This window comes from Paracoccidioides brasiliensis (assembly GCF_000150735.1).
Source record: "Paracoccidioides brasiliensis Pb18 unplaced genomic scaffold supercont2.11, whole genome shotgun sequence".
NCBI classification, from domain to species: Eukaryota; Fungi; Ascomycota; class Eurotiomycetes; order Onygenales; family Ajellomycetaceae; genus Paracoccidioides; species Paracoccidioides brasiliensis.
Window position 1 is genome coordinate 720,437 of NW_011371368.1, and position 19,291 is coordinate 739,727.

General features: G+C 43.1%; 4 protein-coding genes across 4 annotated transcripts; 1 reads left to right on the forward strand and 3 right to left on the reverse strand.

Annotated features, from left to right (window-relative positions):
* Positions 1-5,037: 5,037 nt before the first annotated feature.
* On the forward strand, positions 5,038-5,820 carry PADG_07466 (uncharacterized protein; the record flags this gene model as incomplete). The annotated part of the gene is made up of 1 exon (XM_010764446.1): positions 5,038-5,820. The coding sequence occupies one exon, from the start codon at positions 5,038-5,040 to the stop codon at positions 5,818-5,820; it is 783 nt and encodes a 260-aa protein (XP_010762748.1).
* A 4,943-nt stretch (positions 5,821-10,763) lies between these two features.
* PADG_07468 (uncharacterized protein) lies at positions 10,764-12,725 on the reverse strand (the record flags this gene model as incomplete). The annotated part of the gene is made up of 6 exons (XM_010764447.1): positions 10,764-10,844; positions 11,091-11,465; positions 11,536-12,025; positions 12,118-12,347; positions 12,448-12,576; positions 12,687-12,725. 6 exons carry the CDS (start codon positions 12,723-12,725, stop codon positions 10,764-10,766), a joined length of 1,344 nt encoding a protein of 447 aa, XP_010762749.1.
* A 725-nt stretch (positions 12,726-13,450) lies between these two features.
* On the reverse strand, positions 13,451-14,371 carry PADG_07469 (uncharacterized protein; the record flags this gene model as incomplete). Its single annotated transcript, XM_010764448.1, has 3 exons — positions 13,451-13,609; positions 13,669-13,898; positions 13,969-14,371. The coding sequence occupies 3 exons, from the start codon at positions 14,369-14,371 to the stop codon at positions 13,451-13,453; spliced, it is 792 nt and encodes a 263-aa protein (XP_010762750.1).
* A 3,132-nt stretch (positions 14,372-17,503) lies between these two features.
* Positions 17,504-18,306, reverse strand: PADG_07470 (succinate dehydrogenase, cytochrome b556 subunit; the record flags this gene model as incomplete). Its single annotated transcript, XM_010764557.1, has 3 exons — positions 17,504-17,939; positions 18,086-18,176; positions 18,267-18,306. The coding sequence occupies 3 exons, from the start codon at positions 18,304-18,306 to the stop codon at positions 17,504-17,506; spliced, it is 567 nt and encodes a 188-aa protein (XP_010762859.1).
* Between the last annotated feature and the right edge of the window lie 985 nt (positions 18,307-19,291).

Sequence of the window (19,291 nt, forward strand, 5' to 3'; positions counted from 1 at the left end):
GTTAATAAAGATGGCCTCAAGTCAATGAGAGGCGATCATCGACCATATTCCAAGCTGGTAGCAGGGACTGTATTTGCCATCGGGTAGGACGATGATGATACCAAAATTTCTCCAGAGATGACTGGTATGATAACTAAAAGCAATGTTCAAGTAGCTCGATCCGGATATTGGTCCTAGAACGCGGTTCGAAGCCAGGAAGGGTACAGGTTTGGTGGGCAATGTCAGTAGTTATATTCCGGGCCTGCCGGAATAAGGGCCCCCGCTATCAACAAGTAACTAACTAATAGTCAGGCAGCTGAACTCGTTCGCCATGAGGGCTGCGAACCCCCCAAACCAAGAGCATTGATGTAGAATATCCACCGAATCCACAACTTGACTACTCTGCCACTGAATACGATATCCATATGTCAAAACAAGCAGCGTGATACCAATTGCAACACCCTTCATAGCGTACTCGAAGTCCGGGCATGCACAACCGATTGGTTCTGGAAAAGAGCGTCATGGAAAGATGCCCACAGATACTAATAACAACGAAAGTGAAGAAGGCACCAACATCTAGAACCCAAGCCGCACATGAAGTACAACATAAATGCTGAAGACGAGGATCTGCACGGACGAGAACGCCACATCGACCGCAATTTGAGCAACCAACCCACAGAGCACTAGGTCGGTAGAAGGTGAAAGCTCTATGGTTGTTCACAGTTGGATGTTTTATCATGGTCGAAGTTAATTCTGAGAATGTCTGGAAAGTGTTAAAGAGCAAAGATATGAATAACAGGCTGAGTAACTAAAAGTCGCCTCGCTGGTTTTTGCTAGCGTTAGCTACACAGCGCGCTGGATACCTACCCCCACCACTTGCTAGACCGTTTTACGGACGCCTGCGCAGGTGGTTGTCTACTTTCCAAACAGCGGTTAGTTATGCGCTGACCCTGTAAAGAAATATGTCCAAGCAGCTGACTAGCTACGTAAGCCGCACATTGTAAACTAACTATTCTAAATGAACCGCTGTTCTGCACATGGATACATGGATACGGTGTATGTTCCAGATTTTTTACCACCTCCTGACCCGTACCTAGGATGTATGTATGTATGAACTGTACCTTTCTCCTTACTAGTGACTGCTCTTAGGATTTCCACCACCCGATCTGTAATCCATATTTTCTGATTATCCACCTTGGCAAGGTGCTGCTGTGCTTCTCTCTGTGATTCACGTCTTTTAGAATTCAGGATTTATGTTCAAAGTACCAAGTTTGTATTGAGGAGTGCCAGGTTCCCTGTGTTTCTCTCCCTTATTTCGCCATGCTGCCCCGCCATTGTGGTCCCTCGGAGCTGTTAAGTTGCCAAAGCAACGAGCCAACTCACATTGGAATTTTACAAATCCAATGCAATGGACAGTGCAACATGGCAGAGAAATAGTTGAATAATGTGCATATATCCTGCCGCAATTCATATTTTCCTCCCATTCCGTTTGGAGCTGCAGAGCTATTTTCTCTCGAAACTAGTTTCTTCGGATTCTTGGAAGCTATGAGGACATATAACTACACAATTTTATCAGAAGTCGGCAATCCTTCTCTATGTCTTAACTCCGACTCGCGGTGAAAATATTCTACCCTTGTACCAACCCAGAAGTTCCTTGGACCATCACATATTTTCCTCCAGCCCTTGAACTCATTTTCAACCAACTAATTTTTAGCGTGGTAATTCGTTTCGTCTTCAGATTAACAAGAAAAAACTCCTTTCGCCCTACAAATAATTCCGAGAAGTCGTACAATTAGCTACTTAGGCATAAGCCAGCACAGAACTCCCCTTTCTCCCAGCTCCTTTGTTTATATCTGCGGTTAATTGGCTCTTCTCACCAGGAGTTCCGCCACACTGTTATCCAATTTCATACCCTCTCAGCCAAAATGATGTCTGAATTGCACGATATATCAGAATATATGATCTACCCAAGTGTCTTCAGTTTATTATTGCGGCTTTGGGCTAGTCAGCATGGCGGACACTCATGCAGAACTAATATTACAGAGTCAAATGGGAGTAGACAACGATATCGCATTATCATCATTATCATCATTATCATCATCATCATCATCGTCATCAATCAGCAGATGAGCACATGCCTTGCGTTAAACCATATTGGAAAAAAAAAAGCCTCAGAGCGACGTGTAAAGAAAGCTTAAAATATGGGGTGGCCAACTCAGGTTTTACAGATGCTGCCCTGAGAACTTTGCACTGATTTTGTATTGTGTGCATTTGGTGTTAAGGGGAGACGATGATAACGAAAGTTTAAGTCGGGTAAGCTTACTTGGACGATCAATAATCTCGATCTTATCAGATCGCTGTCTAGCCAATCAGCTTATAAGGTTTGAATGTGAGAATAGACCGACTGTCAGTAACGGAGAAAATGGGAGGAGAAATGACAAACTGACAAAAATCGTAAGGTTCCTCTTTACTCATGGTTGGTTCGAATCAGAGTGTCAAAATCCTAACATACGCTTTCGTCGGAATTGACCATATTTGACAATATAACTAGTTATATAGTCGTGGATTGTCGGCAGGCTTAGCTTTCCAATATTGCTGCAATCAATACCAGACATAAAGCAACGAAACATCAAGAGGATTAACTGTGCTCATCCTCCAGAGATTGTGCAAGAGATTTCAAAAGGTGAGAATGATCAATTTCAAGTTAATCATATTTCACCACTTTTTGAGGCGCCCCACATTGTGTACCATTTATTCATGAGATATAAATCTTTATTCAGTAACCCCTTACATGACTTGCTTGGATTTATCATACAGGGCTTGTAGATATCAATGTAAGCTTTGTCTGATGTTATACATATACTTTGTACAACTAAAGTAAATGAAATCATAATAATTTAAACTTGTATGAGAAATGTTATATAGTCTGATATCTGTTTACTTCATAAATATAAATATATTAAAATGCTACTTCTTGGTTGAATAATTAAAATAAAATAAGCTAATTTTTAACTTAATCTTTGATTTTCAATAGCTGTTATTATTATTATTATTATTATTATTATTATTATTATTATACTTGTATATAATTGTCACGGCTTCAATCTAGGCGCAGGTAAACAGGCGTTTGATTGCCAGCTAGGTAAGCTACTTCCACGAAATACTAAGATGCTCTAAGAAACGGGAGCCCGGGGAAGCCTCTGTTTACACACCCCTTTCCGTAGGGCGGTTGCTAGGCCGTTACTAGGCAGTTTCTGTGGGTATTTTTGTACGGGGTAGTTGTTTGCGGAGTGGTTGCCAGGCCGTTGTTAGGCAGCTCCCGTAGGGCGGTTGCTAGGCAACTTCTATTATCCTTTTCAGACGATGCCAGTTTCCGTAGCCAGCGGCGCCATCACAATAATCAATGACTACAATAAGTTTATATAACTATATAAATTAAGTTACTAGTAGTTGTTTTAATTATTAATTATTAAAAAATTATTATTTAATGATTTTTAATTAAGTTTTCAATAAATTTCCAAAGATTCTAAAGAATTTATAATGTAAAAGAGAATTATTTTGAAGCTAATGTATTTCTATAAAAACTCTTTCTTTCCTTATTTTTTATTTTATTTTATTTTATTTTCGAAAATCTAAAAGTTTCTTTATAAAGACTGTGGTCTTTTTAGAAGTAGACTAATTTGATAACAGGCTGCATAAAAGTAGTTCATGTAGTAAATTTCATATTTATTAGCAATAGTAGCATAATTTACGCCTTTCTGAGAGAAGAATTCAGATATTGTAAGCTCAATATTCACATTATTTGACATGGTAATAAGGTTTAAACCTTGGGGGTAGGAATTAGGGTACAACATGCATTGTAGAATATAAATCGTCAGCTAAGTTACTAAAAGAGATTGATTTGCAGGGTGGCAGAAATACATTCAGACATGACCTGAAGGGTTGAATTAAGGTGCCAGCTTGATAGATCCGGCTTGGCTCTCAGGTGTCCAGGATCAAGAACTCCCTGGAAATATCATGTCATTGAACACAGATTTTTGTGTCCTTGTTTATAACTTCTCAGCAATAATCTTTGCAGGAGTGAGCAAAATTAAAAAAGCTTTGGAGAAACAAAACTACGAGCCGCCAATGCATGCCAGTGGCTTTGATGACTAGTTTTGTTAACTAACTAGTTAGTTAGTTAGTTACTAGTTAATAATTTCCAGATGGACGAGTTAGCGACTTGGGTTAACAAATTTGTGAGTAAACCTCTCCGCTTTCAAGTGCAGCTGGAATTCAGCCATTGCCGTGTATTCCCCACTCCTTTCGAAATCTCTCATATGGCTCTATTGGCAGTGACATCAACATCCATATGGGACGTAATATATGTGCATGGAAAACCTCGCTGTGCGTACATAGCCACAGATTGAACGCTATTGGGGCAGTGTCGATTGTGATAGAACCTATCACAGATGAAATTGGCCCTGAGCATGCGAGTGATTTGCAGCACCATCCTGGTTTTTAAACGAACAGCCGTTTCAAACGCCGCCGTGTCATGCAGCATTGTTAACGCTGGGTCCTTGTCGTGTTAGTGATCTGCGTGGATTGGGCAATGCTGTGCAAAGTCGCCCATGTTGGAGCAGCCTTGGTTCAAGAACCTAAAAACCTATAACGCAATAGAGTGCAGACGGTTATTTCCAGGGTACATCTCTTCCTTCTTATTTGATATTGGACCGGGCCAGGAGACTGTAGTTTTCTCGGACAACCTCGTATACTTTGTTGGAACGACGTGCACGTCGTATAAGTACTAAATTTAGTGACGACAACGGCGGATTGACATTCTGCGTAGATGGGGTATGATACCAGCAGACGAGACACAAAGATTCGTTTTTGGAATTGATGAACAGCGCTGCGCCTTACAGGATGGAAGGTCATAAAGAAAGATATAAAGATGGACATACTTCTCCGGAGACTACATTCAGTTGTATGAAACCCAAGGATCATTATTGAGATTGATTTCCTTTCATAACTCGGACTGCTGAATTCCAATATAGGCCAAACTTTCTATCCCTTAGGAAGATGAAGACGCCCTTTTCTCAGGTCCTCTCCCTTGCGGCTTTCGCATTATCGTGGAGCCCTGCGCAAGCCCACCTCGCCGAACGCGATCTCACCCTGTTCGAAGAGCGCTTCGTTAACTCACTCGAATACCTGCTCCCGAACAATACTATCAAGTTGATCGGCTTCAAGAAAGTCAAGGTGCCAGAGCATGAACTCAACGACTTGAATCAGCACTACAGGAGTAACCCCAATGAGTGGGGAAAGCTAAGCAATTATTTCTATGATCCTCCCACTGGGACTTTCCGAATTTATTTCCCTGTTGAAGGGGCCATTGTCTCACACGGTGGGAAGCATTACGAAGCCAACCACTTAGGAGAACTGGATCTCCAAGAAATCCACCGAGACTGCTCAGTGCTGGGCAGAAAACAGACTTCACACGTCACCGGAGTCGAAGGCAATATAATCAAAGACGGTATCATTTACCTTGAGAACGCCCCCAAGCCGCACGCCCAGTACGGGAACACCTTTGTATATGACTTCGGTGTCAAAGTCATCCTAGATCACGACCATGGGCGTTTTCAGAAACGCGACGGGAAAAAAGCCTGCATGAATAACCACGGAGGGCCGAACTGCAGCAACAAATACAATATCCATGGAAAATGCAGCCGACGCAGTGACACCTGCATGGACTACAACGGATGGTTTTCGGATTGCAAGAAAAACGGCCCAACCTGGAGAAACTTCCCAGGAAGCGATTGCGACAAAGCTCTTGGTCGTGGGCATTGCTGGAATGAGGTTATGTAGGGCGACGAGGAAATATTTGAGGGCTAGATTGAATTGAATGTTTCATATTATCGTTTGCTGAATATTTCCTATCCCGTTTCTTGCTTGTTAGTTTTGCAATTCAAATTGTACTATGTCTTTGAGAGAGAACAGGTTGCCGTCTTCCCAAATGATAAATTATTCCAGACAGGCGTCTTTCTCATGTAGAAATATGAGATCGAAATGAACACCCGGTTTTCCGATATTTGCCTTTGCCTAGGAAACTCGCGAGTCAGTACTGTCCATCAGCATAAGAACCTAAATAAGACAATAAGGTAACACTCTTAGTCTAGGGGGGCTGAATATATGAAGGATATACTTAGGCAAGCATTTGGAAGAAACAATGATGTCGCAGCTCAAATGGGCTCAATTTCTGAACTCAACTTTCTAGACCCAGTAGAGTGTTTAGGAAAATATAGTTTCTGTCCAAAATTCTCTCTGCAATAGCTGGTATGAAAGAGATGATTCATCATTCACCCTGTTGTTCCCAAATCTCATTGTAACCTCGTGGGAATTACGCCTGTCGACAAAATTGATGGATCCAACCTTTTCGACTCCTCTATCCAAGCAGAGACTTAACCCAGCATTGTAATTATCTGCCTATTCCAAGATACTCATAAAAGAATTGATATAAGTGAAGTGATACAATAGATATCAGTATGCCGGCCTTACGACAATGTCTTTCCCATCCAATTCTCATTGCCGTGCAAACATATAGTTAACTAAGAGGGTAGGAGAGCAGATCCATATTGGTATTTAGGTGGCAGACAACAGCAGAAGGCATGGCATTGCATGAGAAACCAATGAGTCGTGAGCGGAGAGGGCAAAAGAGTCCAGAAGAGCTGGAGATGCCAGCTGTTGGACAAAACGGGGTAAATGTGGTGTCCAGACGTAGTTAATAACTACCTAAATATCTAAGCACTACCGAACTAATTATTTAGCCTCTCCCCTTTTTTAACATCTTCAACCTCCAAACTTCGGCTCGTCCGTTGTCTACCATGATTAGCTCTACTAGATTGGATATGAACAAGACTCGTTCCATCTGTTCGGTTGTTGGTGCGGCGCTGCCTCCCTCAGTTATTTATTTGAAAAGCTAACCAGAACTTGACAAACAGATTGGTTCATCGTGACTCGAACAATTCACAGTGCTTGAATCTTCTGTCAAAAGCTAGAAATGATGTCGGGAATTCTAGAGACATCGCCCTAGATTTTTCCTTATTCCTTTTTCAGTAATTAGCGGAAGCAGCACTGCGTTTACTGATTGCTTTGAAATGCGCCAAACCGCCCAACAGGTCCAAGCTAGAGAGCTTCTCTGTTTCCAATGTGAACATCTCAACGAAACAACATGGGGAAGTGAGCATGCTGGTCGAACAACCCTCCAAAATCAATCGAACCCGCGCATCATACTTTCTGGAATTGATAACATGGAAAACATGCGTCTCGCTTCGCAGATCCTTGAACAACACGCATGAAAAACATCTCAGACTTCGGCATGCATCAACTGATACAGATATATCAAGGAACCTTGATAGTATAACCAGTTGATGAAAGTCTATCAAGGCCAAGATATTTTGAAAGAAGGCAAAGAAAAGAAAACCGTTGTGGCAGCGTAGCCAACGTGGTCAAAACAGGGGAGCCTTAGGATCGAATTTCAATTCTTATTTTTTCAACCCTCAAGGCATGGGATTGCATCCCCATGACTTTCGACTAAGTCTAGAGCCTTCCTTCATGAACTGGAGTACAAAGCTAGCACAAAAAGCAATCTAGTAAGTGCCTAACTCTGAGAAGCGTTTCTGTTCTCGGAAGCTGACCTACACCATTGATCCGGAATAGATTTCTACGTCAACTGATGAACAGTTAGGGAAAGGCAACCGGAAGGCAACTAGCTAGGAGAAGCAGGGCATGGTGCACCTGCTGCTGTACCAATGTCAGCTGCATTCACGTGTCTTTCCTTTGGAGAGAGGGCGATGTAAGTTGCTATTATCGAGGATGGGATGTCCTCCTCTTCTCTCTGTTACTCATATTTCCCCTCCCTTCTCCTCTGACTGTGAAGTGGAGTGTTTATGAACTTCTTTTTTCTTATGGAATTACCATCCTATATTCGTTACCTCTGTCCTTAAGTCTGAGCAGGCTTCTTATAGCGTTTAAATTCCTTCACACTGGTGTTTACCTTGACATTATATGCTATTGGCCACCCAGTTACCTCCCATCGAATGCACGTATCAACAGAGGCAACTGAACATTCTAGTCCAGCTGGTAGAAGGGGCTACGATGCAGTTCCCCTTTCAGTTTCACCATCCGCACTCAAGTATTTTTGCCCCACGTTGGGTAGAGAACAAGGTCCATTTTTCCAGAGGATTGCTCTTCAGGCTATGCTGCGGAAGAACCTTAGTATTTGAAATTGAGTTCTCATTGCGATGCCGAATTGTAACCAGACTCCACACAGATCTGTTCCTCTGATTCCGCAACCTTTCTCGCGGTTTTGAAATGAAGCCCAAATGGCGACTTTCGCGGCTTCCCCTGGGTGTTATGTTTTTTATTCTCCATGTACCCTTACTATATGATATATTGGTGCCGACTTATATGGGCTGAACAATGCTGGCCAATTAGAAGTTCTTGGATACCAACTCTTCTTTTCGACTGTCACGTAGATTTCCTGTCCTCATGGGTTCGATTTTACCCTCGACAATTATCACTTTCGTCAGGTAACCACATAGACGTTTTTCTGTTGCGCCAAAGGCTTTTTGAGAGGGCGATGGAAATGAACAACTGGAAGGGTGATGGACATGGTTTTATTTCCAACATATCATGATCGATGCCATTTCTTAATTTTCTCCAGCATAGCCAATTTTATGACCTAAAGGTGACATAAAGGGCGAGGTGGGAAGTTTTCCTGCGCTCATGAATTTCGATGAAGTCGGGAAATTTTTTGTCATCGATGCATAATAACCGAACAGAATTTCTTGAAGCAAATGGCCACTTGTCAATCTTGGATCTAGGTTTAGATCTTTTCCTGTCAATCTGAATTTTAAATCTGTTCTAAAAGCTTAGTGGGTTCATTTCAATTACTTTAGTATATGCATCCATTGTAGTGATTAATCCTCACTAGTTTTCACACCAAACAGCCATCGATTTTTGAAATATCTTCCGCATGTCTTCGTAGTTCAAAGTTCCCGTCTCACCTACCAAGCTTTGAAATTTTATTATACAACCAACACAATCATATTCCGGCTACCACTATGTCTACTGTGACTTTAAGCAGGACTGGCTTCCCGCGACAAACCCGGAAGATGTTTCCCACATAGCATCGACTGGATGTTTCATGTGGAGTGTTGGTTTCATCACCACCTTGCAACCACAAGGTGCCGGCATTAACGCCGTTCAACAACATTCTTTGTTTTATGGCCCCCAAAAAGATCATTTCTTTGGTGTTCCCTTTGACTGCAAAAAAGAGAGTGTGCGAGCTGAAATCGAAGGGAGGGGTGAACAGCATGGCTGGTGAAGATTGATGTTCTCCTACCTGAAACCCGAGAACTACGGATGCCATATATCTGTCTTAGAGTTCGACGCAGAGCACAATCACATATATGTGAATTGAAGTAAATTAGATGGTCATATAAACATATTCATAATCATCATTCAGATATTCCTCTTGGAATCATCAAAATCACTATCTGACGGGAAGCTTCACGCCCTAATAATGAATTCAAGTCTCACTCTGGTGCTCCATATAAGATTACAGAGGAACAACAGGGATAATCTATATAATCAAGTGCTGGGGAATCCTCATATAAGTCAACAAGATCATCTTGCCAGTATGGATGATGCTATTAAAGTTCGATCTCTTCAGAAGTTTTTACATCATATGAGTCTACAGAAATGGAGACAATGCAGACGCCCTGAAATACAGCCTCATCATGAGGTCATCACCGGTACAAACATTATCAAGTCTGTGATTGGGAAAGAGTCAAATGGTCTGATGAATGCACAGTTGAAGAGGAGAGGGTATAAGACCTATATGAACATTCCACTGGCCAGGGGAGCAGCTTGTTCATGGAGATGTTCATACAGCAAGATGTGGAAAGGGTGTTAAGCAGATGTTTTGGGCTATATTTGGTGAGAGAATACGCAGTGGTTTACTACCATTGAATGAGGATCCTGAGGCTCCAAGAGGATTTTCTTCAAGGGTTATAAAGGATGTATATAGAGCCTTTTTACCTGAATTTGTGAAGGATGGAGATATATTTATGCATGATGGAGCCAGGGTTCATACAGCTCAGGTGGTTAAGGAGGTTCTTGAGGAGATGAATATAAAGATCATGCCTTGGCATCCTTGTTCTCCTGATTTGAATCATGAAGAGAATCTCTGGGCGCCGCTGAAGGAGATATATAATCTGCATCCAGAGCTGGAGCATGCACAAGGTACAGAAGCCACAAAGATAGCATTAATAGAGGCAGCTAAGGAGGAATGGGAGGCCATTGATGATAGAATTCTATATCTCTCTACTACAATGCCTCACCGGGTGAAGGCAGTCATAGAGGCAGAAAGGGGGTATATAAAGTATTAATCATATTCTCCTATGCTAGTTAATGAGCAATATAGTTAGGACGATCTCGGCGGAAGGGGGGGTTTTAATCTCAAGGCCCCCCACTGTAGGTAGTGCAGTTATTGGGCCTAATTGTACATGTATTGGTAAGGGTGCAACTAGCTGAAATGGGTAAAATGGTGGCTTTGTCCTTGCTAAGGCGGTGAAGCAGCAGTTAATAAAACGCATGGATGTAATGATTTGGCCCTTACCCGCTGATGGGATTCAAGGAAACAAGTTGGATTCAGAGCATTGTAAAAAGATGGGCTCTTTTGCACATTACTTCTGGCCTTGGGGTCCGTGTTTTGTGCGAGTTGCATTGTTTGTTGACTAGCTACATCATTGCACGTCAGGAAGGCGGACCGCAATATCGCCTGATTGTGTGATGTATCGTACCCATGGGAGCGATGGGTATTGGAGCTACAAGCGGAAATCAGTTGGTGCTTGCTGACTGGGAGGACAAAGGGGCAGGGATGGTTGCGATTAGGAATTTGGGATTCAGATGCCGATGTTTTGATGAATCCAGTGATGCAGGTGCAAGGTCATGATCAGAATGCAAGTGTCCGAATTCGGGTAATTGGCACCTTGCGCCGTGCAGGAAAGCGTGGAGAGAGAGGAAAAAGCAAAAAAGAAACGGGGGAAAAAAAAGTCTGACATGCCACTTACCTTAGGTTCAATGATCTTCAGGTAACGGACTTGGATTCCACTGGTGGTGAAATATGGAATTTCAAATTTGACATTGATGGGACGTTTGCCTTTCCCAGTCTGTCCAGCTCCTCCCATACTACCTCCAAATCCACCTGTCATACCGCCTCCATGTTCATCGTCGCCTTTCACTGACGGTAATCCTAGCTCAGCACGCATCAGAAATTCTTTTCCTCCACCAAATTGTTTGATCTTCCATATTATTGCAGATTTCTCTGGTGCGTAGTGGACAGAACCGATGTTAGTTCGGAATCGCGGAGAATCAGCGTCTTCTGGAACGGGGACTAAAATATCAACATTGTTCGCGGTACTCCGACGTTTGAACTGGGCTTTGGCCTATGTATCCATAAGACTAACGTATTCCAGAACGGGGCTGTATGCCTAGGCAATTAAGGCATGTGCTTACCTTAAGCATGTATTCAATGCGTGAACCTGAATGAGACTCCACCACACATTCAACCCAAATGAGAGGCTTCACTTGAGTATTTAAACGATAACTCATAAGTTCAAATTCTCCGTCGGGAGGAATAAAGCTGATGGTCCGGTCGTTCTCAAACCGCGATAATCGAACGCATTGATGGAACTTTACGTCCTCCATTTCAACAGCCTTACCCCTCGTTGCCCTGCCTGTTGTTTCAAACATTGCTTTATCGTTCAAACCTAGTCTCAATTCTGGCATACCACTTAAATAGCACTTCATTTTGATGGCCCCCAGAATTTCGGATCGGAGAACGTTGCCATTGGCGGATACAAGAAGGTTCAAGGATTCCACCACGTCCAGGAACACTTCATTCTTGCGGTATCGGATTCCTTCACTTCTCCATGACACGGCATTCGTAACAGCGATCGGAGGCCGTGCTTGTATCTCAAGTTTATGTGATTCTTGCGTTATGTACCTGAAATTAGAGTTAGCCCGGGACTGCGCCAGGAGATTGCTGGTGCAAGTATTATCTTGCTTGGTGGAACGATAGCATAACAAAATGCATACTCTTGCAATATTTTAGACTCTGTAGTTTGCGGGTAGCCGAAGTCCATCATCTCGTCGAGCAATTCATAAATGATAACAAAGTTATCTCTGATACTCTCTTCCTCCAGCTCCTTGAAGTATTCGGTGAAGACCTCGACGATCTTGTGTAGGAAAAGCAAGATTTCTGCTGCATTTGTATTCCGTTTCGTTAACGCGAGGACGTAAAGGTTGCTATGGCGGATATAAAGATACTAGCAGTTCCGAATAGTCGTAAATATAGGCTCTTGCGAGAGATAGGAGCAGGGTATACCATAATGCGACCAGCCATATCAAGAAACGGAGTCAACGTACGTTTATGCCTTCATCAGAAAAGCATGGAGGAACAGCAGAGCTCTCTTCCTCTGCTTCGCTAAGGAGGATAGGAAATTTCTCGACTGCGGACATGGGAATATCTCCTCTATAGTTGCGGGCAAGAAGGGTCTGAATCGAACAACCGTTAGCTAAAATCCCCCCCAAAACACGATCGTAGTGAGCGGATACGACGAGCTCTCGTATGCTCTCAGCCACATATTTGACCGAAACCACCATACCTTGCCCTTCAGGTCCAGGAAAAATATCGCAGACGCCATGATGTGGGTGGGGTTGGGTATCAAAGGAGTCGGTCAACAATGGAGGTTGGGAACGTTCATCTGATTTATGAGCTTATTGAGCCATCGAAGGTGACATGTAAAAAGCCAGGAGGGTATCAGTCAGAACACAATATCGAAGAGCGCATGTTGTTATTCATCAACAGGTAGCAATTCGAAATATCAAATGTCTTGTTCAGTGTCTTTGTCCGTTCTTCTCCTCCTCTGCAAAATGACACTATGGCCAAATGCAGACTAGCGCCCTTGCTCTCCATAAAAATTCTCTTTTACTTGAATCCTTTTTCCGTTCTCTTTGTTACATTATCGCGCACCCAAAAGACAGTGCAAGTCAACGTAAAAAAATCACCATGAATTTTTCCCTGTAACTGACTCTGGCTTTCTGCCAGTGCTCAACTCTCGGGTTATGCCATTGCTGATTCTTGCGATAAGGTGGTGTGCAGACTGAACAACGGGGATTCCATAAGAACTGGCTGTGTATATTTCGGTTACGCGGGCGGTGTCAGAGGGATCAGACATAAATTTGTAATAGATATATATGCAATGGACAGAAAATTGCTAGGTTTATAAGCCGTTGAAATGAACAATAAAAAACATATATATTGAAATCCTGTTATACTTGAATAGCTGAAATGTAAATTCTAATACAAGTGAAAAAAACGCCGTCCAAAAATGCAGTATCCTGTAGCAAACAAAGCCCTATAAAACCCTCATGGCATGCCAACCTCAAATCCCAAAGGCTTCAGTACAGAGTCCCTTGCTACTTGATTGGCAACAACTCCCCCCTTTTCCAGCGCAACTGCACCAACCACTGCGTATATTGCCTGCGTTAGGACAACTTCCAACCCCGATTCCACAAGATCATTGCGCTGAAAACAATTAGTCAGTATGTGATGGCCTGTAAAAGTCTGTAGGGCATTTTCCATACATATCTTGGTACCCATCTCAGAACCTCCTCCAGCTTATACTGATGTGCGAGTTGTGCAATCTTCGTCCGGTTTAACTTCATGTTCTTGTTGTCTTGCGTGAGAACCTCCAAGCCCTGCAAAGATGGATGATCAAACGGAGCACGCCCATAAGGATCTTCTTGCTTCGGAGAAGAAGTTGACGCGCTTTCTAGAAGGGAGAGTGAAGCCTGTAGTTGCACTATTTGCTTGCCTGTTGTGATATTTAATTCAGCAAACGGCTGTTTAAAAGAAAAGAAATATTTGGAAAACATTGAGCATACCCAAGTAAGATAATCTCTCATTGAAGCCTCTCCGCCCCTGGTCAAAGCTTTTATGCGTAACAATTTGCCATTTGACCTCGTCACTAAGCATTTTGTCACCTTCGGGGCCGAGCATTCGAATGTAGAACCGATCCAGGATTGTCGGATCTGAATTGACGGGATATTCTGGGATCTCCGGGCTCCCCCGCAGCCGTACGGGAGCCTTCATAGAAGGCGGTGTCTCTTTCCATCTGGGCGCTGCTGGTGATTCTGAAACCTCCGGGCTTGTAGCGGAGGACAGTCCACGTCGTCGGATATGATGAGTTGTGGTCCGAGAGCAAACTGACAGAGCAGAAGAAGGAGCATGCCAGCGCCCTAGCCGCGTCAGTGCAGCAAAAGCCTGGCCAGGTATCTTCGATATCATCGGAGGCAGAAGAATAGCATCTGGGGGTGTTGGGTGTAAATTGAGTCGCGGCTTGGGCTGATCACTTTTGATAGATCTTGGGGAAGATTTTCGGCGATCCCGGACTAATCCCGATCGGGAACCCTGCCCTAACTTAACAACTTCCACGAAACATGTTAGTTAACATTGCAAAAAAGGGTCGTCATCAATCTGCTCTTGATAGTGCTGTAAGTCCTTGTCAAACTCCCGTTTATGGTCAAGCTGTCAACTATAGTACAGGTAGATGCAACTCCGGTATGCCATTGGATGCCCTATCTAAATAGTTGCAGGCCAGCTCTTAGGTCGGACAGCTCCCGTGCTTCTCCAGTTCAGCGCGTCAGATTCAACTTCTGCTGCCATTCCATGACTAGGTCGAATGAGAGTTAACGAGATGTTGCTTTGCGGCCATGCTCTGACGTTTACTAAGGCTTGAGAAGTTCCATCTCTCAGTTGGCAGATCAAATTTTGATGATGGTGACGATACACCGGCGGACAACCGCCTGGAATACTAATCTTATTAGAATTCGGATTTCAAATTCATGGAAAGATTGGATAATAATTATGGCAACACGTGTCAAAGATGGGTTACATTCTATCTATTGGCTTGTTGTCTTCCTCTTTTCTTGTTATGTATTTCCTGCATCTCTCCTGTACGGGTTTAAAGGCTGACAACTTTGCCCCATCCTATTGCAGGGACAACACAGTTGCAGCAATTTCGGGTAGAGAGGCCCAATACAGGGGGAGAGAGATAGAACACTTTGATATTAGTGTTCTAGAAAGCCTTTTTATATTTTCCGTTTTGTTTTTCCTCCCTTGCTCTGTTATTGCATGAATTTGATTCCCCGCTGAACCCAGCTTTTGGACACAATATTGCTGGGCCATTTGTTCCGTTTTTGCTGTCACACCAGGAGGCTACTCCCGTATGCTGCACTGATCTTCCTTCTCCGGAACTGCAGGATATGTACATTTTCCCATCATGTATACTATTGCTGTTGACTTGGACGAATTACTTCCGATCTCGAAGTCTATACTTCGGATACTTACAAATGGCCTATTGCCACTCCAGGCCTCCACGCATTTACCCACTCATTGCTTCGTTGTTATGGACTACTAATATGTCAACTCAATTTCTCATGTCAAGGCGTATGATTTATATTCTCGTATTCACACTTGCCGGACGAGCTCATTGGCATAATTTTCTGGCTTCTCCACCTGGATTCTATCAGGAGTTAGTCAGGTACCAGGTTCAAACCACCCCCCCCCCCTCTCTCTTTTTGTTTTATTTTAAGAGACCCCATATTTCGAGACTGGGACATTGGCATTTGTGCATTTCGCCAACGGAATATGCGTCTCACGGCTGGTGGAGCCTATTCCTCTAGTTACACGGAGAAACTACCTCAGCCTTGACGGGTCCCTGCATATTTCATAGGATATTTTTCCCCCTCTTCTTTGTCCTTTTTTTGCTAATTCCACATTCGCTTCATCAATGCGCATGGAATCAATCTCTGAATTAGATAGCCTAGGCGGATACCACCGCATGCTCTTGGTTTTTAAGATTGCCAGTTTCCAACATGCATAAGTGATATAAAACTGCCAGTGATCCCCGCATCTCGCAACTTCTTTCTGCTACCTTCATTATCAAGAACAACAAGGATATTGTCGCTCGTTTTCCTCATTTAATCCTTTTGTCTAACTCAAAACTTCCATCTCAACGTCTTCACTACGTACCTGCTCAGCAAACCTAATCATTCAAATCAAATCCTCTTACTCGTCCAACAAATCAAGTCTTTCACCACCTTTCAAATGGCTGCCGGGAATTCTATAAGTTTTCCAATTCACCGAATGAACATTTCATGCCTTCCACAATCGAACTATCGATATCCAAGCACACCATATGCGTTAGGGTACGGCCCCTCAAGCACGGTCTTAGCTAGCAATTCAGTGTTCTCCGTCCAAGATCCACCTTCACCACGCCCATACCCTCCAAACCCCCCCCCAAGTCCCGTTTGATATATAAATTCAAACCGTATACATACAGCTAAGTCAGTGATCTCAAAAATTACTCTTTCCCAATTGAACTGCAATGAGACTGTTCATAAACCCTTGCCCTGCTCCTGTATTATATCCTGGCGAATGGTTTCTACCCTTCCTGCTAGGGGTAGTTTGTCAACTTCCCTGTTATTTTTCACTGTGAAAACTTATCATCTCTATCATCCACTGGAGTTCCCCTATTTTACCGTCTGGTTCGGTATTCCATCTTTATGATAATATATTATCCATCAATCCCATTCAAATTGAGAATAAATGCGGGAATACTAATCATTCCGGTTTGTTTGGCAGTGATCATGACCCTACGAAGTCCCCTGGGAACGCGATGACACGGATGACACATCTTGAAACTGGCAGCACTAATACAACGTCTTCCAGAATGTTTCTCTTTGCTACTTGTTGTTAATGGGATATTATGGGAAAAGTTATTTATGGATTTTCATTTTTATTCATCCACAGGTTTTCTCTTCCTTTCTGTGTTCAAGGAAAATAGATAACACCCCCAATGAAACCTACAAACGGGTTTAGAGGATATTTTAGTTTACTGAGGCATGCTGTTTCTTTTTTGCTTTTGAACCACTCTCTTAAGCAGGATAATTATTCAATTGGCGTGGCGATTATCAACTTGGAAATCTTTGGTCTGTACTTAACCGAAATGACAAAAGGTCATATCTCCCAGGATTTATGATCTAGCTAAAGCTATCAAATCTCTGGTAGCACATTATGGCGAAAGAAAATTTCCCAATTTCCGCAAGCCATTCTTTTAATGTAATGAAAATACAGTTGCGAGTTGGACGGAAAGAAGCCCAAATAGAAAATCTCCTTTGAAGCAAAATGGTGTTAACGTGCATAATAGAGAGTTCTGTGCAATTTTTATATCGAAAATGCCATAGCAAATAATATAGACACATAAAAGGAAACTTCAGTCAGACTCCAACATCAACAGGAGACAAAACGAGAGAAAAAAGAGAGATAGCTGGCGATGCAGGAAAACTTTAATAAAATTGAAACAAGCACCACCAATCTCCCACTACAAACTTAACACCTACGCACATCTCTCTCAAATTATACAAAACAAGCCAACGCAAGCGCACTGCTAAGCGTCAACCCAACAACCGTCCACCCGCCAGCAATAACCTGCTTATTCGAGAACTGCTTCCCCAAATCCCAAATAAGATGCCTACATCCATTAAGGGCATGGAACATAAACGGCACCGCAGCCGTGAACTTCAGTCCAACCTTCGCAGCCAGAGGTAGAGCACCAAACGCTGCTGCGATCATGTGAGATTCCAGATGCCAGCCTAGCAAAGGGGAAACGAGATAGAAGGAGGAGAAGATGTACAAGCTGCCGGCTAGAGCGACGCCGGTGATGCGGTTGAGGGAGGAGAGGACCCAGGTTACCTGGGGCTGGTAGATGCTGAGATGTGGGGAGACGGGGCGATTGAGGCGCTGGCGGGGGAGAATTTGGGATGGGTCTTCGGTTGTGGATGAGGTCGTAGATCTGTGTATGTGTGAGAGAGAGACAGAGGTGTCAGGTATGATTTTTTTTTTTTTTTTTTTTTTTTTTTTTTTTTTCGCCGTTGCGTTTGTTTGATGTGTTGATGTGGAAATGTAAATATGATTGGTGCTTAATCGAGGCGAACTGACCTGGTCTGAATATGGTTGCCGGTCGCAATGGCCACGGGAGCTGCGATTCTCGAAACGGCTATCCTCAGTTGAGAGGGATTGTGGGCAGCAACTATTTCGTCTGTCAGTTATCTTCTCTCTCTCGCCTTCAGCCATTCTACATCCCACAGGGCATTAGTGTACGAATTCACTGGTTACTTACGCCGTCGCAACGACTGCTGAGCAACTCTTTGGGGAAACATGGTGATATGGTGATATGATTTGGGGGGCTCAGCAACGCCCTTTATGTCAACAAACTTCTGCTGGCAATCGATCCCAATCAATCGATGTCAATGAATCAATATATCAGTCGCTGTCAAGGAAACATTCGGCAGAAGTTGGAAGGAAATCACGGGAAGAACCTCGGCCTTTTGCAACCGCGCACAGTTCAGCCTGACCAACCACAGGCCTCCAATTACTACTCGGAACAACGATTGTCCGTCGTTCTTTCGGGCAACCCTAACCTCTTTCATCATGCTTTTTCTTCCATTCTTTTTCTCTTCCTTTCGTTAAGGACCTCAGCCTGCATCGTTTACCCCTACCCCCAATTCTACTGTACTCCAGTGTTGGTGGTGGAAATGGCATGACACAGATGTCAAATGGCGAAACCATCCGCTAAATAGTTGCGGCTTTCTGTCGTTGACTCCTGGATGAAAACAACGGGGTTTCCTCAGAAGAAGAGATATCTTTCTTTGAATCTTCGACCTGTCGTTAATCGCCCATTTCTTTCTGTCAATGAGAGAAGAGGGTTTCATATCAGGGTTACATGATGAATTGCAGGACAAGCTTGGCCTTAATATGATAAGATGGGGCGATTAAATGGAATTTTCCCATATACTTTATCGTGGAAAGGGTTTTGTGTGGTAAGTGTGTGTGTGAGTGAGTGTGTGTGTGTGTGGTGTGTGCGTTTGTATACGGGATGGATAAATAGATCAGATATATGTGGAATGGATTTGGAGCTATGGCTATTCACCTCTACCCCAATTTACTATTTGAAGATGTCAATAGTAAAGCTCAAAGGCACTTCGATGCAACAAGGTTGTACAAAGGAAATTTCCTCGAAAGCCAAAAGAATTCCTGTTGTTACTCCACGATATATTATCTAATAGCCCAAATGTACAACCATCAGCCAACACTACCATTTTATTCATATTATTTCTAATTAATACTTATTTGGCAGCTGAATTG